The following is a 22,386-nucleotide window of genomic DNA, read 5'->3' as shown; positions in this document are numbered from 1 at the left end:
ACTTGCTGATATTGAATTGCATGGGTTGTGAAATAGCCTCCAAAGGGAAGTAGGGCATTTAAAATCTATCCTGTTGGTGCCTCTGTCCTCCCACCCATGGCACCTGAGTACAAACAGCAAGTCAGTCTGCAAGACTGTAGTCTGTGTGGTGCTGTGCAAAGAAAGTATGTGTGGTCAGTACCCTGCTTAATGAAACTGTAGAGAACAGTCCTGCTCTGAGAGGGGAGAAACTGGGTTGTTTAACAAGTCTTTTTCAACTCCCATTTGTGTGACTGAGATCATTATTTCATAGCCAAGGGATTTTCATAGAAGGGTTCTTTGATTCTTTGGGGGATGATCCTGCAGGGTCTACCTGCATATTTTTCCCATGCCACACAGGAGGGGGAGTCAGCTACCTGAATGGCACCAGGGGCATCTGGAGGAGGATTTGGCTCTGGCAGTGTGACTGCTGCAATGCCCCTCCACATCACTTAAGACCCGCTGTGGGGCTGTGATGGGAAGGGGTAGGTGGAGTGGCTGCAAAAGGGGTGTCTGAACCACCTCTGAAAAGTGCAGAACTGTCTTCAGGGGGTGGGCAGATGGAAAGGCCATGGGATCTGTGCCTATGCAGTGGCTCAAAGGAGGAGTGGAGAGGTAGTGACTCCTGTTCGAGACCCTGTGCCAGCCGAGGGACTGGGAGAGACCGTCTTGAAGCCGCACATGGCTTGCCTGTAGGTTTGGGGGGTTAGGATTCCATCTCCTTCTCTTTTGCCTCCCTCCTGCTTAGTTTTCTGAACAAAGTCCAAGTGAGAGGGAGGGGGGAAAGTCTCACCCCACAGAGGATGTGATCCCCATCACTGTAAATTTAAAGTCAAGTCAAGCCTCAAGTGTTCATTCACTAAAAAAGTAATTGATAAAATGAGCAAGTGAAAGATGCATTAAATGAGTATGATGTTATGCCATGTGCTGGCCTTTTAAGGTGAAATTAAATATATGAGGAGTTGTTTTATGAAAAATTTATGAAAAATGTCAACTTCCTAACTTTTGCTGTTAAGCATCCTTTTAGTGGGATTGAGGTGGCTTGACTGAAACAACAAATAATTTGTATACAGCTGTCCTGTGTACTCCAAGCATTTTTTCCAGAGTCATGTCCAGGTTTTCCAAGCTGACATTATTTTCACTGAGGTAGAAATCCAGAAGCTTTGAGCTGTACAAATAGAAAAGTACAGCTGTCCAGCCGATATAAATGAACATAGCTCTGTTGAAATATACAGAACTTCACCCGTTTATACCAGCCGAAGAGCTGGCCCAAAGAGTTGTTCATCTCCTACCTCTCCAGTGCCTGTATGAAGTGGGATGTTGGTCTCAATCCTGTTTCTTGTCAGAGATGATAGTCCACTTCTCAAAACTGACCATAACAATCATCGCTTTCAGCAGAGTCCAAGGACTGAATGGATATAGAGACTAAAATACTCTTTTCTCCTTGTCAAGGTGGTTCCTCTAAAATAGAGTTCTGAAGCGCATTTTGACACAGCGGTGTGAATTGTGTACACTGTACAGATTCTAAATCCCTTACTCGCATTCAGTAGAACCTTACTACTCAAACAGTCCCATTGAAATAATTGAGACTACTCATGGATTAAGGCACTACTTTGCCATGTGTAAGGGCATCAGATGCTTGACTTCTGTGGTTCATAGAGGACAATCTTTAGAGATGTCAATCTAGCACCTTTCACAAATACTACATTTGCTTTAAGAAAAAAGAAGTTGTGCTCTTCCATGCAATTCAGTAGATGATCAAAGTTAAAGCCCTAATACACCAGTGAGAATTCACTCCCCAGCCTCAAAGAGGAAAATAATTAAAAATAGAAAACTGATCAAGTTTTCTTTAAAATATCCAATTTCTCTCAAAGGTTTTTATCGAAATGTTTTTTAAAAATTAACATTCAAAGGAGAGCTTTTGAGACGCAGCGGGTTAGCTATAAGTGTAGTGATGGCTTTATAACTATTTTCCAAAACGTCTGTATTATAAAAGACTATGATAGAGACAAAGTAGCAAATGGGTGTTGTAAGAGCACATTTTCATCTGAACAAAATCAGTGCTGAATTTGCATTGTGAAGTTACAGTAAGTCACAGAATAGAGAGAGAGAGAAAAAATTAAAGGATTACTTAAAACCAACAATAAACGTACAAATTAAAAGTCATTATTTTAAAATGAAGCTATACTCTATTAAAATAAGCATAAAATTGCATACTCGTTTGGATGTGTAGTTTATAGAATACACAGAATACTAAAATTGACTCAAATGCAAGTAAAATATCTGTTTAATTAGATCGTAAAGAAAGGAGATTAAAAGTAATATTTTGTAAGATAGTAATTACTGTTTTTCCAAAGTAGTCTGGTTCCTGTGTATTGACTTAAATTTAATTGTGATAGTGGATCTCTTTGGGATTCTACATTTTGTTTGTGTCCTTTAATTACTTTAAATCACAACCATTACCTTTATTTTGTTTTCTTTCAACTAAATACACTGCAGGGCTTTTTGCTTCAATAGCCTGCCTATTCACAACCACAGATCTCTGAGTGATCAGCCTCTAACCTTTCATTGTGAGAGGTTACAAGTCAAATCATTGCAGGGGCCTATGCAACAAGATAACAGGAAAGGACCTTGTAACCAATGGGGAGTAGGCTGAGGTGCTGATGGGCGTCTGAGATGTAAATAAACCAGATTGCTCTCGTTTCCTGTTTCCACTGTATTATGCATTCCAATAGCACAATTCATCTTTATGACACACACCTATGGCTTTAACTTTACTGTGGGCCACTAAAGTACATTAAAGTGGGCAGGAAATGGAATTTAAAAGAGCTCAGTTGAGGCTTTAGAATAACTAAACACATTGCAATAGTTTTCAGTGTAAGGTGACATCTCTTTTCAAGAAGATTTAACATAGTGCTTCACTTTGGTTATACAAATGCATGTTATCATAAAGTCATGCAACCTATTTATAAATTAGGTATTCAAATGTGCTCAAATCAATTTTCAAAATTCTCTGGGTTAGCTACAGTTAAAACACAAGATCGAGGGCCAGATCTTCAGCTGGCTGAAGTCAGCGGAGCTATGCTGAGGTGTTTAAATAAAATTTGCAGACTTATACCACTGACAGCTGCACAGGGAGGACCAAATTCTCCTGCCTTAAATGAATAGTCCCATTAAAGGTAGTGGGGTACTCATGTGGGGAGAGCGGGCAAGATTTGGCCTTAAAAAGGCATGTAGTTGTTTTCAAACTTAGGCACATTTTAGTAGCTCTGAAGATGTGGTGTGCAAGCCTCCCTATTCAGAGATATATTTTCCAGTACATTTACAATTTTCAGCTTACATTTAGCTTTTTAAAAAAATGGCGACATCTAGTCAATACTTTTCTTGTGAGGATTTTGCATGTTTTTTTCTTTATTGCATATATACTAGGAATATATTTGGCAGGAGGATTATGCGTTTACAGCATGGGTTACTTGAAGAAACATAATTCATATTCTCCCTTCCATAGGATAATTAGTGCCTGCCCTATGATGTCACTTACATGATACATGTGGTTGAGGTTTTTGAAAATGAACCATTCATCCTGCTCTTTGTCTGATTACACTGAATGGCCTCTGGTTTTGCTGAGCACTGTGTTCTTTTTTTCTATCTGAATAGATAATTGAACGCAAGCATCAACCTTCAAAGTGTTTATCAATATAGAAGATATTAGTGGATATTGCACAATGTCATGTAAGGTAAAAACTAATTTGTAAGCAACACAGCAGAAAGCTGGAAAGGCAATTAAGTTAAAAAGTCATTAACATTGATCCTTTTGCACTGAGAAAGTACATTCCTTTCTCAGAAAACATCTTTGAAAAATGTTGTGCACCTAGGTCTATCTTTAATATGACATTTAGTTTTCTTTGACTATTTTGCTTTTAAAACTAAGAATTTAGTTTAATGCAGCATATTGTTCAAGATTCACTTGAATTATATGAACAAGGAGAGACCTGTAGGTAATTAGTAAGGATGGTTGCTGGCAGTTTCTTTCATCATTTGTTCACACTACAGGTATAAATTCTCACTGAAAGGATAAGGTTACATGATGGGTGGGTATTACTTCAATGATTGCAGCTTCTTAAGTGAGAATCCAGATGCTTTTCTTCTTTCTCTCCTGTTGGTGAGCGTGGGCATATGAAGTAAATAGCTGAAGGTAAGGTTTAAAGATTAAACTTTTTCTGTTTTGCAGTGGAAGAGTAGCCAGTACTGCTTGTGGTTGCCTAGACAAAAGTACCCATCTGCAGACTTTAAGTGAATGCACATATGGGGCCAAAATTTCAAAAGAATTCAGAGCCAGATTTTCAAGGGCTCAGCACCCACAAGCTCTTATCAAGAAGGCATGTTGGGTACTGACCTTTTTTACAATTGGCCACTTATTTTGATGCCTAGATGGAAGTTTTGGTTCTTCTGAAAATTCTGGCCTTAGGGCCTGATCCAGTTACCATGACAGTGGATAGGAATATTCCTATCAGCTTCAATGGGAATTGATTCAGCCCCTTGTATTTTACAGTAGTGAGGAATGCTTTGAAACCTTTATTTAAAAAATATTAACTAAAGAAAACCCACACTTTCTTTTTTTGTGGCAAATGGAATATATTGCAGCCTTATAGTCTGCAAATTCATTGGTCCTTGTCAAATTTGATTAGGTAGAAATGCAATAGCTGAGACAGAAATCAGATGGAGAAGTGTGAATTAAAATGACTGATCTCTCCTTTCTCTCTTTTTTTAAGCTACCTTTTCATTACTTGTGCTTGTTGTGAGATTATGTTTATTACTGTCATCAAAGATAAAACCTTAAGGCAAACTTTGGGTCCAGGCCTGCTCATGTTGAAGTAAATGAGAGATTTACCCATAGATTTACTGGGAACAGAATCAGGGTCTTTAAAATCTGCCTTCCTTACTTTTCAGTCCTGTTGCTTGTGTGAGTAATCCTCACTCAAGTGAGTAGTCCCACTGAAGTGAGTGAGATTACTCATGTGAGCAAGGACAACTCACTTAAAGGTTGGCAGGACCAGGCCATGGATCTTATTCATGTGAATAGTGCTTACTTCCTGGGACTTCATGGAGCATTGGATTGGACTCTCTCTCAGTGCAATTGGCCCTAATAGGACCATCTGTGTTACTCTCATGAGTAAAAGTTTACTGGATTGTGCCTTTACTACAGGTTGATTATGCACTTCCAGAATTCACATACCGTAGCAAACAAGCTTAAAAGTAGGGTGACCAGAAGTCCCGATTTTATAGGGACAGTCCCGATTTTTGGGTCTTTTTCTTATATAGGCTCCTATTCTCCTCCCCCCTGCCCCCTCCCCGTTACCAATTTTTCACACTTGCTGTCTGGTCACCCTACTTAAAAGTGAAATTAGGTTTTCAGAACCAGGGGAAGCTATCAGTGTAAACTGCACCGTACCATTCAACTCATTCAAGCATTCTGCAGATAATTACTAATGATGTACACAAAGTAGATAGAGAGAGGTAGCATGATAGGTGTGCCAAGTACTGTATGATTTGTTCATGTGCTTTGAGTGAAAGATCAACATATCCATCTACAATGTAAAAGACAACTGCTCTATCCTTTGTAGTGTAACAGATTAAAACGTTGTTGGAGCACTGCTTGGGTTTAAATGTTGAGGTCTTTACCATACCACATAACCTTCCTTGGCTGGCTCTTTTCCTTCTGTCTGTGAGGCAATAATTGTGGTTGGAATTCTACCCCTTCTTGCTTGCAGTGCACAGAGCACATTTCTTCCCTCTGTAAAACATGTGAGTGTAACTTCCCCATAAGGTTTATTAGAGCGGAGGCTATTGAAGTGGAGATTCAGGAGTCGGGATTGTCACAGGGTAGTGAAATCCCTTTCATTGGGCTGGTTTAACTTTTAAGTCACGTTTAATGTTTTTAACAGTAACTTGTGTTTCCTTTACCCTTCACACCTCCGTTAGCCAGGTGTTTTTGTCACACCAAGTGGAAAAATAAAAGTAAACCATCTGCACAGCTGGTCCCTCAGTGAGAAGCTGGAGGAGGATGGGCTGAGCTGCAAGAAATGATTAGAGAAACGGCTTGAGTAGTTTAAACGGTCTCCTGCAACTGCTCGATAAAATCCAACCACTGGAAAGGGGAGACTGTTTTTATAGTGAATTAGGATATTTAAATCTACAATACAATACACTTATATGAGCGATGCCGTGTAATTTCCTAAAGAAGTTGTTTTTTGAAAACATTTATGAATCATCTCGATTTTGTAACTTTGCACATTTGATTGAACTTGTATCAATCACTTCACATATCTATGCATGATGGGCTTCATTCTGTTCTCTCTTACACTGGTTTAAATCCGGAGTAAGTCTATTGAGGTCAATAGTTACCCTGCTGGAAACTAGGTGTAAGGAGGAGCAGAATTAAGCTTACTGATTTCCTTTCATCAGAAGTACATTTTTTATCAGAAAACATTTTCATGTAGTAATTTGCTTATTTTAAATATTTGATGGCATTTTAGCATTGCCCTATTAGTCACATAATCCCAGAGTTTGGAAACACTTACGCTTGGGCTTAACTTTATTCACATGATTAGTCCCACGGATGTAGCATTGGCTCTTAAGAGAACTAAATAGCACTATGCCTGGAAAGTATGTGTTGCTTGTGGGACTGCTCACGTGAGTAAATATAATCAGGTGTGTCATTGTTTGTGGGGTTTCCCTAGGGTGACCAGAGAGCAAGTGTGAAAAATTGGGACGGGGGTAATAGGAATCTATATAAGAAAAAGCCACGAATATCAGGACTGTCCGTATAAAATCAGGACATCTGGTCACCCTAGGTTTGGCCCAGAGTTCTATCCTGGAAACAATTACTACTGAGCTCAGTACCATTTAGTTTTCTTAGTAGACAGGGAGAGTATGTTCAGTATTACAGTATTTACAGCGCTCAGTAGTGTGTGCAGGATTGCCCCTAGAGAAACTATATTTTTCATTTTCTATTTGTCAGGGTTCATTTCTGCTTACGGGTGGATTAGGATCCTAAAATATTAATTGCTCCTTCCTGCCTGATCCAGGGTTCTTTATCTATGTGTGATAATCTCTCAGTAGATTGGGGAGGGGAAGGGCTTCCTCTGTCATGACTGTGAGCAACCCCTGTAACTTCAAAAGATAGTTTTACTAGGGTCAAGCTTCATAAAAGGAGCAAAGCCAAAGTAAAAGCAGCACCTTTATTTGAATCCATAAGTCAGTTTACTAATACAATGTACTGGGGAAATAATTGTTTAAGCAGTAGCAACAGAACTTCTTTTTCATTCTAATGGTGCAGTGCCATAGGCACTAATACTTTATAATTTCCAGGGCTTAGAAGTATCAGTGTTTAGATATTCATTTAAGGGACAATAATTTAGGAGCATAATGAAAAGAAGTACAATAGTTAATGATATTAGCTAATGGACGGTGTGATGCTAAATACACTCTTAACAGCTTCTATCAACAGCAATGTTGTATTTTGTGAGATATGTTTAAGAAAACATGGCAAGAGTAGTCCAGCAGATGATAATGAAATCAAGTCAAAGATTCTGCCTGGGTTGTTAAATAGTGTTTTCGGACTTTTAAAATTCAAACTGCAGGGAAATAGCTTACTTGGAAGATAATAATACACAAAGCAAAAATATCAATGCCAGGATTTTTAAAACCAGTTTTTACTGATGTATATTATAATTAAAAATAGAATTAGTTGGACTTCTAGTAAGCTGTTCATTTCCTTGAGAGCAATCACAGCTTAGCATAAAGTAACACTTTTTTTTTTAAAGTGTACTAATCTGGGTATACTGTAAGAACACACGATATGCATATGTTACTAGCTGTGTCTGCCCTCATCATTAACAAGCAAATTAAACATTTTTTCACTTTTTTTTTTAATTAAACAAATAAACCTTGGGCTGCTCTGTGATCTTTCATTAAAACCTTAATTGTCTGGAGAGCTCAACATGAGTGCTTGAAGTTGGTCAGTTTCATTGCACAGCATTAGGTATTGGTAGCAGATTAACAACAGAGCTGGATTTAATCTCTTCCCTAATCCTTAGAATAGTCTGTTGGGGAGGAGAGGCAGTTGCGTGTTTTAGGAGATAGATTACTGTATCTCTGAACTGAAAGCACAGCGATGGGTTTTAAAGTGTCTGGACAGGCATGAAATGATTTTGAAAGAGAAAAGCTTATTCAGTGGAAATAAAATAGGTGTTGCTTTCAAATCAGCTTCTTGGCATGCCCACCTCTGAAGGTTGCGGTAGGCTCCAAATGTATTTTTTTTTTCATCAAAGCAGTTGTAGCGTAAGAAAATATTGCCATCGCCTAGATCACAATTTTCAGAAATGTAGTTCCCAACTAACAGAGGAGCCAACTGCGGTTAGTATCAGGTAAACTAATTCTGATGCTGCTTGATTATTCAACATTGAGGGCAAGGACCACAAAACATTTACCAGGTCACGCTTTAATCTGTTTAGTGCTCTGAGGTCTAATTTTCATGGGTTTAAGATGATTGCACGCCTTTGAAATGCATTATGATATTAGTAGGGTCTGCATCAGAAACAACGTTGTTGCTGAGCATGAAAACCATGGGCACATTTCAAAAGAAGAGTTAATTAGGAGGGTAAGTAGATGAGTAGTTATCAAGTGCACCACAAGTTCCACTGTTAAACTCTGATAATAATTTTCATGCTGGGCATTATACAAATGAAGCTGCTTATGACTGATTAATCAGTTATGGGCTGTGAGTCTGGCAGGGTACTCAGCTGAAGCAGAAGAGTTAGCAAGATACCTTCACTACAAGTACCACTAAGAATGGAGAGTGAGTTGTGGACTTTTTCTGTGTTTGTCTTGGACTGATTTTCTCTTTTCTACTTTCTTTTTTTTTGTCTTTAGGACCCAAGATTATCAGCTTTAATTTTTGATAAGCTTCAAGTGCCTGACTATTTACAGAAAAACAGGAATGAAGGAGAGAGCAGATGTGAAATTTGCGCCACCCACCTGAATCAGCTGAAGCAGGAAGCCATTCAAATGATCCACACGCTTAATCAAGCCAGCTATCAAGAAGTACCCAGCCTCCCTCAAAGCTCTGGAGGAGTGACCAGTGTCTTACCAAGGATGGTGACTGTGTCATCCCAAAGGGATTTGCCGCTTGTTGCTGGGCAGGTGGGCAGACCGTCCGGAAAATCAACTAACCTTTTCTCTGGGACAGAGAGAAAGAAGGGACTTGGATGGCCTCAAGGCACAAGCAGTTTTCCAAACTCCAGTGTTCAAGTAACTGTGGCTCCCAGCGGCCTCAGTGGTGCTTTGAGCTCCGTGACTATCCAGGCTCAGCAATACCTTGAGGGGATGTGGAGTATCTCCAGGGTGAACAGCTTTCTTCCCCAAGCTTGTCTAGTAAGTACTGGCAACTCGGATAAAATGATTATTAGTTTTTTAGGGAATCAGCTCAAATTACTGTGAACCGTGTCTCGAGAAATTAGAGTTGAAAGGAGCTTTAAAATGTTTTTTTTTTCCCAGTGTACATAACAGTTAATTTGCTTCTGATCTCAGGTGATAGAACAACCTTCTTGCAAATCTCTTTGCACACATTTCAGCTTTGCCTATAACAGATGGCGATCTTAACTTTCACAGACCAAGTGTCTAGGTTTAAAAAACACCAATGGCCAAATTCATCCGTGGCATAACTCCATAAACTTCAGGGGAGTTATACCAAGGATGAATTTGACTCATGATTCTGAGTATAATGCCGAACTTCTGGAGCCCAGTTGAATGCAGTGGAAGTTATTCGTATATGGTAGTGGAGATATAGGAACTCTGAAGTTTAATTTATTGCAGGACAGTTACTACTATAGAAAAAGGCTATTCAGAATGTTAGTATGTTGCTTTGTGCCCATTAAGATCATTGTATTTTTGACTCTGAATTCCAGTGATGTCTGTTTTTAAACAACTCCTGTATTGTATGCATCTCTCTAGAACATAGAACATCTGTCTTTGGAAAAAAGTCCTATATAGAGAAGCTTGTTACCTTGAAAAGAGTGTCCATTACCAATTTTGTATGATCAGTATTGGTCATTAAAAGATCCTCAAGAAAACGGACCAAAAGTTGTTTGCTATGTAGGGGACACTCTTCTTTTTTTTAAGTAAAATTTCATACTGACCTAATACCCCATCATTGTGCTGTTGGGGATGCCACCATTTAGATGAGATCTATACAAATTGAAGTCCACTGGTGGCCATTTAAATATCCTGTAGCAGATTTTGCAAGATTGGAGCTGTTGGCTCTGGACAGATTTCAGCTTCAGTTTGGCATACTACTGTATATCAGTTTACATCCTTGCACATAATCATGGCCTAAATTTGTTTGGTAGCTTCAGCTGATTGAGCTCCAAGTTCAGCAGGACACTTTGCCTTCTAAAAACACTGCTTTGTAATGTTGTGGTTACAGAAGGGCTACTGTGTTTGCATCCTAGAGGGGGCTGACTTTCAGTGGTGGGTGAAATGATTATACAGACAGATCCTGATTTCAGTTACCCTGATGTAAATCTGCAGTATCGCCATGGAAGTCAGATGGATTTACCCAGGGGTGGCTCTATGTTTTTTGCCGCCCCAAGCACGGCAGTCAGGGTGCCTTCGAGGTCCCACCGCTGAATTGCTGCCAAAGCCGCGGGACCGGCGGACCTCCCGCAGAAACGTGCCGAAGGCTCCCTGACTGCCACCCTCACAGCAACCGGCACGCCGCCCCGCCCCCGGCTTGCTGCCTCAGGCAGTCATGGATTTACCATATAGTTACAGTGATAAAAAAATAAAAAGCAGAAACTAGCTTATTTGGGTCTTTAAAACACCTTGGGAACCTCTGCATGGAAAGGTGCTGTATGAATGAAAGGTATTGTATAGAAGGCCAATCTAAATACCGGGTAGAAGTCTAGACAATATTGTGTATAATGGTGTGCTGTCTTTCAAATTCTGTATATGTCACAGGAGAGTGATGAAATGAGGAAACAGTTATTGGAGGGTGGGAGCCTGCTGGGGAATTCTGCCTGGTTCCCTTTAAGCTTGCCTGGTGGGCTGCTGGGTAGTCCTGGCATGCAGACTGCCCAGCTGGGGACTCCAGGCTTCTTGGGTTCATGGCTCTTGGGCACCCCCACCATACCTGGCCTTAGAGGTTTTCAGCCTTCCCGCTGTGGGAGTGTCACGGCTTCCAAGTGCATTACTGCAGAGCCAGGAGCCCTGAGCTTCTGGGACAGGTTTCCAGGGTCTGCAGCTCCATGGCAGTCCCTCCATGTGGACTGCCTGAGGGCTGAGACCCCAGGGGTTCCTTATTCTCAAGCCAGATGGAATGCAACAGCAGCAGTGAGACTGAGAAGAATGTGAAGTTCACTCAGCAGCTGCCTGTCCCGGGGAGAACACTTCGTTTGAAAGCACCATGTATTGATGTTTTTTAAATGAAACTTCTGCAAGATTTATGGATTGTGAGGAAAATTTTGAAAAATGCGGATTCATAGGGTTTAAGACCAGAAAGGATCATTTGATGTTTTGGAGTGAAACCAAATTTTGAAATGCTAAAATTCTGGAAATTCTGACTTTTGGCCAGCTCTAGTTCATATACAGGATGCATAAGAGAGGATCCTTCTTGAAATAATGTGTTTACTACACTAAGTAGTAGCTCTCTATTCAAAGAGCTCAATGTCCTTTACGTGTATTAATGAATTAACACTCAACTCAGTACAGCATGTGAATTGGGTCTTATCCCCATTTTAAAGACTGGGCGATGGAGAGGCTAAGTGACTAGCTCACGGTCACACAGCAAGTCTGTGGCAGAGATGCAACCCCTCAAGGTTACAGATAAAAGAGCCCCAGAGTGTATGGTCATAGAGCAGTGGTCCCCAACCTTTTTCATCTGGTGGGTGCCAGACGACGAGCCACGGAGGACCGTGGTGGCAGACGAGCATCCGCCGAAATGCTGCTGACAAGCGGCAACGTCAATAGGTGTCGCCGCCGACAAGCGGCAACGTCAATAGGCGTCGCCGCTGACACGCAGCGTCATCCAGAGGTGTCGCTGCTGAAAATCGGCGGCATTTCGGCAGCAATGCCTCTGGATGACGCAGCGGGTCAGTTCCAGCACTTGAATTTTAAAAAAATAGAGAATTTACAGTATGTAGCTAGAACGCCTAGACTTCTCATGAATTTCATATATGTATATTTAATGGAATTTATTGCCACTCTACAGAACATAGTGTCAAATCAACTATGTTAATTGAAAAAGATTTATCGTATTATTGTTAATGTTGTAGCATGGTTCTAGATGATGTATAAAATAATGCTAGTTGAAATGACATTAATGTATGCATTTAAGTTCCTTTTTCATTTATGGGCATTATTGATCTTATTTCATTGTTGGGGAGATAATGGATTTATAATTAGAATACACTCACAGTAATCAATGATGAGATTATTAGGCTTATAAATAGAATTTTAAGACTAAGATGAGGTAATTTCCCAGTGTAACTAAGAATCAATAATTAGAGGCTTGCCTTGAATCTTAAAGTAGTACTTGTAAGATTTAAAACAAAACACTTTTAGAGAAGTAAATCCATGTATATTTCTTAACTGTGTTACACAAAGATATGGCTTATCTTGAGTTTATATTTAGTTCTTCTCCAAAGTTAGCCCTTCTTTTAAGTTCGACTCTCTAAGGCTCTCCCCAGCTGTGCAACCACGAAGGCTGGCTGCCCAAATTTGACCTTCTCCTAGGGGATGGAGTCATCCTGCCTTGCCCAGTTGCCATATGTTTGCAATCAGGCTTGAGGGAGTGACATCAAAGGATTCACTGAGCAAATCCCTTGTCCTAACACACAGCAGTAGGTTTTTCCTTTCTGACTTGCATAAGAACGGCCATACTGGGTCAGACCAAAATTCCATCCAGCCCAGTATCCTGTCCTCTGACAGTGGCCAATGGCAGGGCCCCAAAGGGAATGAACAAACAGGTTATCATCAAGTGATCCATCCCCTGTCACCCAATTCCAGCTTTGGGCAAACAGAGGCTAGGGACACCATTCCTGCCCATCCTGGCTAATAGCCATTGATGGACCTATCTTCCATGAATCTATCTAGCTCCCTTTTGAACCCCATTATAGTATTGGCCTTCACAACATCCTCTGGCAAGTTCCAGAGGTTGACAGTGCGTTGCGTGAAAAAATACTTTCGTGTTTGTTTTAAACCTTCTACCTATTAATTTCATTTGGTGGCTTCTTGCTCTTGTATTATGAGGAGGAATAAATAACATTTCCATATTTACTTTCTCTATACCACTCATGATTTTATAGACCTCTATCATATCTCCCCTTAGTCACCTCTCTTTTCCAAGCTGAAAAGTTCCAGTCTTATTAATCTCTCCTCCTACAGAAGCCATTCTATACTCCTAATCATTTTTGTTGCCCTTTTCTGAACCTTTTCCAATTCCAATATATATTTTTTTGAGATGGGGCAACCACATTTGCTCACAGTATTTAAGATGTGGGCGTACCATAGATTTATATAGAGGCAATATGATATTTTCTGTCTTATTATCTATCCCTTTCTTGATGATTCCCAACATTCTGTTTGCTTTTTTAAGTGCCGCTGCACATTGAGTGGCTGTTTTCAGAGAGCTATCCACAATGACTCCAAGATCTCTTTCGTGAGTGGTAACAGCTAATTTAGACTCCATCATTGTATATGTATAGTTAGGATTCTGTTTTCCAATGTGCATTACTTCGCATTTATCAACATTAAATTTCATCTGCCATTTTGTTGCCCAGTCACTCAGTTTTGTAAGATCATTTTGTAGCTCTTCACAATCTGCCTGGGACTTAACTATCTTGAGTAGTTTTATATCATCTGCAAATTTTGCCACCTCATTGTTTCTCTTTTTCCAGATCGTTTATGAATATGTTAAATAGGTCTGGGCCCAGTACAGATTGCTGGAGGACACCACTATTTACCTCTCTCCATTCTGAAAACTGACCATTTATTCTTACCCTTTGTTTCCTATCTTTTAACCAGTTACCAATCCATGAGAGAACCTTCTCTCTTATCCCATGACTGCTTATTTTGCTTAAGAGCCTTTGGTGAGGGACCTTGTCAAAGGCTTTCTGAAAATCTACATACACTATATCTACTGGATATCCTTTGTTCGCATGCTTGTTGACCCCCTCAAAGAATTCTATTAGATTGATGAGGCATGATTTCCCTTTATAAAAAAATGTTGACTATTTCCCAATAAATTATGTTCATCTTTGTGTCTGACAATTTTGTTCTTTATGATAGTTTCAACCAATTTGCCCAGTACTGAAATGAGGCTTACTGGTCTGTAGTTGCCAGGGTCACCTCTGGAGCCTTTTTTAAAAATTACATCACATTAGCTATCCTCCAGTCATTTGGTACAGAAGCTGATTTAAATGATAGGTTACAGATGACAGAAGTCCTGCAATTTCACATTTGAGTTCCTTCAGAACTCTTGGGTGAATACCATCAGATCCTGGAGACTTATTACTGTCTAGTTTATTAATTTGTTCCAAAACCTCCTCTAAAGACACCTCAGTTTGGGACAGTTCCTTAGATCTGTCACCCAAAAAGAATGGCTCAGGTTTTGGAATCTCCCTCGCATCCTCAACAGTGAAGACTGATGCAAAGAATTCATTTAGTTTCTCCGCAATGGCTTTATTGTCTTTGAGTGCTCCTTTAGCATCTCAATCATCCTGTGGCTCCACTGGTTGTTTAGTAGGCTTTCTGCTTCTGATGTATTTAATTTTTTTTTGCTATTTCTTCTGGAGTCTTTAGCTAGCTGTTCTTCAAATTCTTTTTTGGTCTTTCTAATTATATTTTTACACTTCATTTGCCAGAGTTTATGCTCCTTTCTATTTTCCTCATTAGGATTTATCTTCCACTTTTTAAAGGATTTACTTTGTTGTTTAACCATGGGGATCTTTTTTGGTTCTCTTACTATTTTTTTTTTTAAGTTGGGGTATACATTTAAGTTGAGCCTCTATTATGGTGTCTTTAAAAAGTTTCCACGCAGCTTTCAGGGATTTTACTTTTGGTACTGTACCTTTTAATTTCTGTTTCACTAGCCTCCTCATTTTTGTGTAGTTCCCCTTTCTGAAATTAAATGCTAAAGTTTTGGGCTGCTGTGGAGTTTTCCCCACCACAGGGATATTAAATTTAATTATATTATGATCACTATTACCAAGTGGCTCAACACCCATTCTGTCACCTCAAACTAAAAATGATTTATCATGGTAGGAGCTCAGATAGGATGGTGGTGAGGGCTGTGTAAATAGCTGGATAGGTAGGGGATAGATAGGGGAAGGAACTCTTTCTCTGAAGACTGAGTGGGGAAGGACCGGTTTGTCCATCCATGCATTGGCAGTGATCTCTTGCATCACTTTTGACACTCTCCAGTGATCGGAGGTGGCATGTGTGAATTCCCACACTGCCTGCTAACATACCAAGGTTAGAAAGACACTGGTCTGGTTTAAAAAAAACCCAGCAAAACCCTGATCAAGAACTGTAAATTGCTGTGCATCTGTGTTAATTGAGCTCTCGGGCAGTAATAAAGTCCACAAGCTGCTTGGCTCCAGTGGGGTAACTAAGGAGGGCACTGACGATAAAGGAGTTGCACTGCATGCATATGAACTGTCCATCCTTTGACTTGGAACTCCAGTGTTCTTTCTCTTTTATGGCTTTGCCTACTGACCAAACTCCCTTGGGTTGACTGACTTAGTGAGGAGTCAGCATGCATGTAGCCCAGATGGAAGCATAAATTTTAGGCCTGTCACAGAGCCTTGTTTAGTAGATTTGTGTGTGCTAAGGGCCCAGTTCTCCCTTGAGATGGCCAGAGCTTGTATGTTTTTAAGCACGATACTAGCTGAACAGTGGCATGTACTCTGGTACCTGACAGGAAGGTTGGTCCCTAAAATTGTTTTCTTTAAAGTAGTTAAATTTAACACACAGGCCCAAGCATGATCAAAATAGAAATTAGGAATGAGTATCTCCCATTTTTGCCTTTTATTTTCTTTATTGGTATTTCTGTGCCACTCATCAGAATATCTGAGCGCCTCACAATATTAATGAGGATGTTCTCAGGTAAGAAAGTATCGTGATCTCCATTTTACAGATGGAGTGAGGCACTGCGAGATTAAGTGATTTGCCCAAAATCACATGGGAAGTCTGTGGCAGAGCCAGAGGCAGGCCACCCCGGGTCTCGTGCTTCAAAGTTCTGTGCCTTGCATATATGACCATCTTTCTTCCCTTCCCTTAAAGAAATGTCAGGGTATTGGAAATTTGCACTAATGGAAGGGCCTTTCCTCTGATTTGTTTTATGTGGGGAAAACAAATCCTAAACTGATGTAAATGTATATTATTATAGGCTTGAAAATGCCTCCCTTTGCTTTCAACTATCGACTTCTGTCAGTGTAGTCAGGGGCAGGGCCGGCTCCAGGTTTTCTGCCGCCCCAAGTGGCAAAAAAAAAAAAAAAAGCCATGGCAGCGTGATCGCGCCACTCCACTTTCGGCGGCAGGTCCTTTGTTCTGACAGGGACTGAGGGACCCACCCTGAAAACCCGGACGTGCCGCCCCAGTAGCGACCGGAGTGCCGCCCCTTGATATTGGCCGCCCCAAGCACCTGCTTCCTTAATTGGTGCCTAGAGCTGGCCTTGGTCAGGGGAGTCAGCCAAGAAACCACGGGCTGTAGATTTTGGTAAACTCCATTTTTAATTGTGACCAAAGTGGTAGTTTAAAACAGTGACTGGCGGAGCAGCCACATTTTGGCTTTGGGAAGCTGCATTCATTTCTAATGTGTGTTGATAAAACATGCCAGGTGAGGGTTTTTCTAGTGTTTTCTTGTGGCAGATGGATCCCAGTTATTGGAGCATAGGCTTTGTTTACCCTACTGAGACTGTTTGCAATCCATCCCCCACAAAGTGGTGATTTTAACAGGGAGAAGATCCAGCAGGGACTCCTTTCATTTGGGGCTGCCTTTTCCTCTGTGATCCTAAATCTCAGTGTGCCTGGTTTATGGAGGGCACACAGGTTTCTCAGAGTTTATTTGACAATGTGTTAATTATCTGGTAGAGGTAATAAAGAGCTTCCTCTGAATACTGAGTGGTACAGAGCTGATTTTCCACTGGGTGGGACTGGGTGTGGCCATTTACACCTGTCTGAAGTGGCGGTAGAATGCTGCTAAATGAGAATGGTAGTGTTTTACACCCACTTTGCATGAGTGGCTAGATTCCTCAATGCCTGATTGTCTGTTTGTGCTAGCTTCAGTGCTGCAGGACAGGCATAGACATTCCTCCCCAGGGAATGCCCTGGAGGGGAATGTCTGCAGCAGCTCTGGCATCAGCGGCATTCCAAAGCAGGGATGTGGGCTGGCTAGAGGAGAAGCGGGCATTTCAGGGGGTGGATAAGGAGTAGTTACTGTGGTAGCCCCACACCCCTGCCATAGGCATAATTTGACTTCTGTATTGGTGTGTGGGAAGTGGATATGCACATGCATGCACACACATGGGCATGCTGGCACTCCTGGGGGAATTCTGCACCACTGCACAATGCAGAATTTTGTAGAAATTAATATTTTTGTGCATAATTTCCTTTCCTGCACAGAAATGGGCTGCTGGCTGCCACTGTGGGCTGCTGGACTTGGCAGAGACTAGCTTGCACATAGAATATACTGCGGCGGGTACGGGAGAGGGAGAGAGTAGAGAATTCCTAGCATCTGCAGCTCCCAGCATGCCCTGAGGGAAGGAGACGATGGCGAAGGAAACTCCACACAAGCCTGGGACCCAGCAACAGGCTGTTTCTCCCTCTGGATCCCTGGGTCTTAGGGGAAGGGTGTCTGGGCTGGGCGGGGCCACGGCTGGGCTCTGGGCTGTAGGGGGAGGGTGTCTGAGATGGGGGGGGCATGGCTGGGCTTTGGGAGGGAGGGAGTGCAGATATGTGGGCTGGGGGTCCCCCACGGCTGGTCTCAGGGGGAGGGAGTTTGGGTGTATTGGATGGGGGCATGCCGCGGCTGCATTCTGGGGGAGGGTTGTACGTCTCTGGCCCCCCCGGCTGGGCTCTGGGTGGGGAGGGGGCAGAGAAACAGGAACTGGGTTGTCATAGGGATTTCTTTAACACTCTGCTCCTGGGGGAATTGTTGTGTGTGTGTCTGTATTGTTACAGACATACTTGCTGACAGGTATTTTGAAATAAATTACCAAAATAATTGAAACAAGCATGATTATGTAGTGTTATTTTGACAAATAAAATATGCAGAATTTAAAAATACTGTGTACAGAATTTTTATTTTTTTGGCCCAGAATTCTCCCAGGAGTAATACTGAAGCCAGTTTCCTTGGCTCACTGGCTCTCTCCCCTGCCTGGAGTGGTACCTGGAATGTTGTTGCTGGGGGGGAGGGGGTGCGGGAATTTGACGGCTTAACAGGGGCACCCCAGCTACTACTGGCAGCCACCCCAGCACCGGCAGCTGCAGCCATGTTGCTGATGAGGTGCAGCTGTGACCACCTCCCTGCTGGGGCGGCGGTGGCTGCTAATAAGGGGACTCCACATGCCTGGCTCCTGCTCTTCCTTCCCCCATTCCTGTATCCCCTTCTCTTCCTCATCCTCTCCTCTCTTTCTTCCTCCTGCCCCCCTGCAGGCATTCACCTTTGTACAGTAGAGCGGCGGGCACTAGGCCCCAGGAGGTGGCATCCAGCTGCCGAGACGGGGACCCAGAGCACAGGAGAACAGGTGCTCTGTCCCGCCCCCTCCGCGCCGAAACATGCTGGGGCAGAGGGAGGCGCAGCATGGGAAGCACAGAGTCCCCCTCATTCACCTATCCCACTCAGGTAGAGCAGAGCAAGCCCTGCAGGACACCTTGGCTAGGGTTGCCAGGTGCTGGTTTTCGAAGGCCAGGCCTCTAAAAGTCCGGTTGGTGGTGCAGCGGGGCTAAGGCAGGTTCTCTGCCTGTCCTGGGTCTGCACGGCTGCCAGAAGCAGCTGGCATGTCCAGCTCCTAGGTATAGAGGCGGCCACAGGGGCTCCGTGCGGTGCCCCCGCCCTGAGCGCTGGCTCTGCATCTCCCATTGGCTGGGAACTGCGGCCAATGGGAGCTGAGGGAGCGGCACCTGCGGGTGCGGGCAGCGTGCAGAGCCCCCCGGTCCCTCTGCCTATGAGCTGGACATGCCAGCCGCTTCTGGGAGCTGCGCAGAACCAGGGCGGGCAGAGAACCTGCCTTAGCCCCGCTGCGCCACCGACTGGGAGCTGCCTGAAGTAAGCTAGAGCCCGTGATGTGAACCCCCTCCCACAGCCCAACCCTCTGCCCCAGGTCTTAACCCCCTCCTGCACCCTAACTCCCTCCCAGAGCCTGCAGCCTTCTCCCCCTGCCGCACCCTAACCCTCTGCCCAGACCCAGAGCCCCCTCCTGCACCCGAAACCCTCATTGTTGGCCCCACCCCAAAGCTCACACCCCCAGCTGCACCCCAACTCCCTCTGCCCCAGCCCTGAGCCTGTTCCTGCACTCGGAGCCCCTCATTTCTGGCCCCAGCTGGAGCTCTCACCCCAACCTCCTGCCCCAGCCCGGTGAAAGTGAGGCTGGGGGAGGGCGAGTGATGGCGGGAGGGGGGATGGAGTGAGTAGGGGGAAGGGGCAGGGCAGGGCAAGGATGTTTTGTGCGATTAAAAAGTTGGCAACCCTAAGTTCTGCACTCACAGAAATGAGGGTGGTGGTGAAAGGCACGTGACCCCCCCCACACGCCTTTCCTCTGTTTGGGGGAGCAGTGCCCCCCTGCACCCTCCAAAACTACATCTATGATCCCTGCGGAGCCCCAGAGGCACAAGCCCTGAGAGCTGCCCTAGCCTGTGCCAGGGGCAGGAATAGCCCCCATAAGACCCTAAGCAAAGGCAGACACAAGCTGTCTCCTCTCCATCCCTGCACCAGCACAGGCATAAATCTGGCCCAAAGTGCATGAGCGTGAAGAATCAGGCCCCACTTCTGTTCTCTCAGCATCTGATCCTGCACCTATTGAATTCAGTTACAACATTCCCAGTGACTTCAGTGGGTGCAAGGACTGAGCCCTCAACCTCTAACGTTAATCCAAATTCTGAGGGCCCTGAGTTTGCTCATGAATTTGAGTTTCCTGTGAGGTAGCTTGATGTACTGCTGTGTGAGATGGTGGACAGACCCTCCTATTTCTACTAAATTCTACCTCTCTGCTTTTTTTCCTGGTGTAATTTTCAGGGTGAAACAATAGTGAGGTGTTATAAACTCCATTTGTAGCTAGAGTGGTGCCTTTTTTGGGATAATTCTGTATTTGATTCACAGAGAGCATGTGATGCACATAAAAGGCTGACACTGCAGGTTTAGGCACAAATTACGGGAGATGGCAGACCACAGCTGCAGGTCGTAAAACAGCGACAGTAGTGTATTTTAGTTAGAAACGGCCCTACTGGTTTATAACAAGTCCCACTGGAAACATACTAGTAAAAAGTTTATCCCAAACATGTTTCAGTTCAAATGGGCATTTACTTCATGGTACCTTTATATCAGTCTGAACGGGAGAAATTTCACTTCCAAGCTGTGTGCACCCTTTCATCCTTGCTTGGGGGAAAGGAGGGTTTACAGTCTGAGAATTACCCAGATAGTGGTTTACGTCACATTTGTTCCAGTTAATGGTAGTAGGTCATAGTGTGAATTGCTTTTGGGTAAAATTATTTATCATTATTTCATGTACAAACAGTAGCTTATACAAGATGCAAACTTGTTAGGCCAAGCAATTTTGACAATTTAATTAGCTGTCACCACTGTAGTTTTAAAGTGGAACGTATTGGATTAAAGGGGGAAAAAGCCCCGCAAACTCCAATGCAAAACCACAGGCACAATCCTGCAAGAGCTCCACATACAAAATCCGCATTGTCTTGTGTTGGAATTCTGCATGCAGAATTCTTGCAAGATTGGCCTGGTGTTTGGAAAGGAAACCGTGTCCAATTCTGATCTCACTTATGCTGGTGTAAATCAGGAATAACTCCATTCATGTGAGTAGAGTTACATGTATGTAAAACTTCATTAAGTGAGAGGACAATTGGACCCATCCACTTTAATTTGTGTCCTTTTTTATACTTCACTCCCATATGAAGCTACCTTTTGGTTTTTATGTTTAGAAATCCTATCTCTTTCCTTTCTCTTATACCTCCATCCGTTTTTCTTGGGATTTTCCTTTCTGGTTTTCTTCTACCTTTATTTTATTGTCCACACATTTATTTGTCCTTCTCTCTTCATCTGTGTAAGCTTTTATATCTCAACTTTTGTTTCTTCTCTGTCCCCAGTGCCAGTTTATGCACATGATTTTACAATTACTATTCCACTGGAGCACAGCAACAGCAGGCTGGCTTTTGGGGTATTTCTGTGAAAGTCTGTGGCCTGTGTTATCCTGGAGGTCAGACTGAATGATCTCAATGGTCCCTTCTGGCCTTGGCATCTATGAAACAATGGACAAAGGTCAGTGTCCAGAGACTGGAAACATTCTGGCTGAATTTTTGGCTTTGGACCTCAAAACTTTTATTAATAAAAGTTAAGAGCTTGTTAGAGCTGTAATTGTTACTTAAGATTTTGTCTACCTATAACCAAATTATGTACCTGGATATCTGATATACTGTGAAGTTATCTACAATGTAGTTTTGGAAGAGTCTGATGTGTTTAAAACTATGCAGATGTTTCCTGAGCTCCTGCCATATGGTCACAGTAGAGAGCAGTGATCCATGTATTCGTATACAGAGAAAGGGCTCAGTTCCCTGGTGCTCCAGAACCCTAGTGAATGTACCTGCAGAGTGAGGGGTGGGAACATGTGACACCATCTTCGGCTTGTTCTGCCCCTTGAAGCAAATTGGAGCAGCCGCTCACCCTCTACCCCCTCGCTTGCTAATCCCTCCCCACTTGATTCTGGTTGCTTCCCTGCCTGCCCATTTAGACATCTCCTTGCTGGTTCTTTCCCCTTCTATGATGGATGGACTCATGCTCCTGGGTGCCCCATCTTCCACCTGCTTCAACAGACCTGCTGCAAAACCTTTACCTCTGCCTCAGTGGAACTGCCTGTTATGCCCTTAAACCAGCCTGCTCCCTGGTGTCGTGTAAAGAATTACAAGGCCTTTTTTCAAACGCATTAAAGAAGACAAGTAGCCGGAGTTTGAGCCATCAATTTTGAATTAGTCTTTTAAAAACTCCTTATTGTAGTGATTGATATCTGGCTATTACTATGATTGGTACCCTATGAATACCTAAGATAGATAGAAACCCTCACAGCAGCTCCATCCCAACTG

General features: G+C 42.9%; 1 protein-coding gene across 7 annotated transcripts in view; it reads left to right on the top strand.

The window, feature by feature from the left end:
• Positions 1 to 22,386, top strand: part of KIF26A (kinesin family member 26A) — a 130,754-nt gene that overhangs the window by 36,106 nt on the left and 72,262 nt on the right. For 5 of the 7 annotated variants that reach the window (XM_039538428.1, XM_039538427.1, XM_039538430.1 and 2 more), the window contains one exon: positions 8,953 to 9,453. In XM_039538428.1, coding sequence (XP_039394362.1) covers positions 8,953 to 9,453 — 501 coding nt within the window. Of the gene's footprint in view, positions 1 to 3,657; positions 3,751 to 4,173; positions 4,214 to 8,952; positions 9,454 to 22,386 lie in introns of those variants that run through there. The other 2 variants (XM_039538434.1, XM_039538432.1) reach the window with 2 other exon arrangements.

The sequence above is a fragment of the Mauremys reevesii genome, linkage group 4, assembly GCF_016161935.1.
Source record: "Mauremys reevesii isolate NIE-2019 linkage group 4, ASM1616193v1, whole genome shotgun sequence".
Classification (NCBI taxonomy): domain Eukaryota; kingdom Metazoa; phylum Chordata; order Testudines; family Geoemydidae; genus Mauremys; species Mauremys reevesii.
The sequence above is the reverse complement of the archived record's forward strand: the minus strand, read 5'-3'. Positions and strand labels throughout refer to the sequence as shown.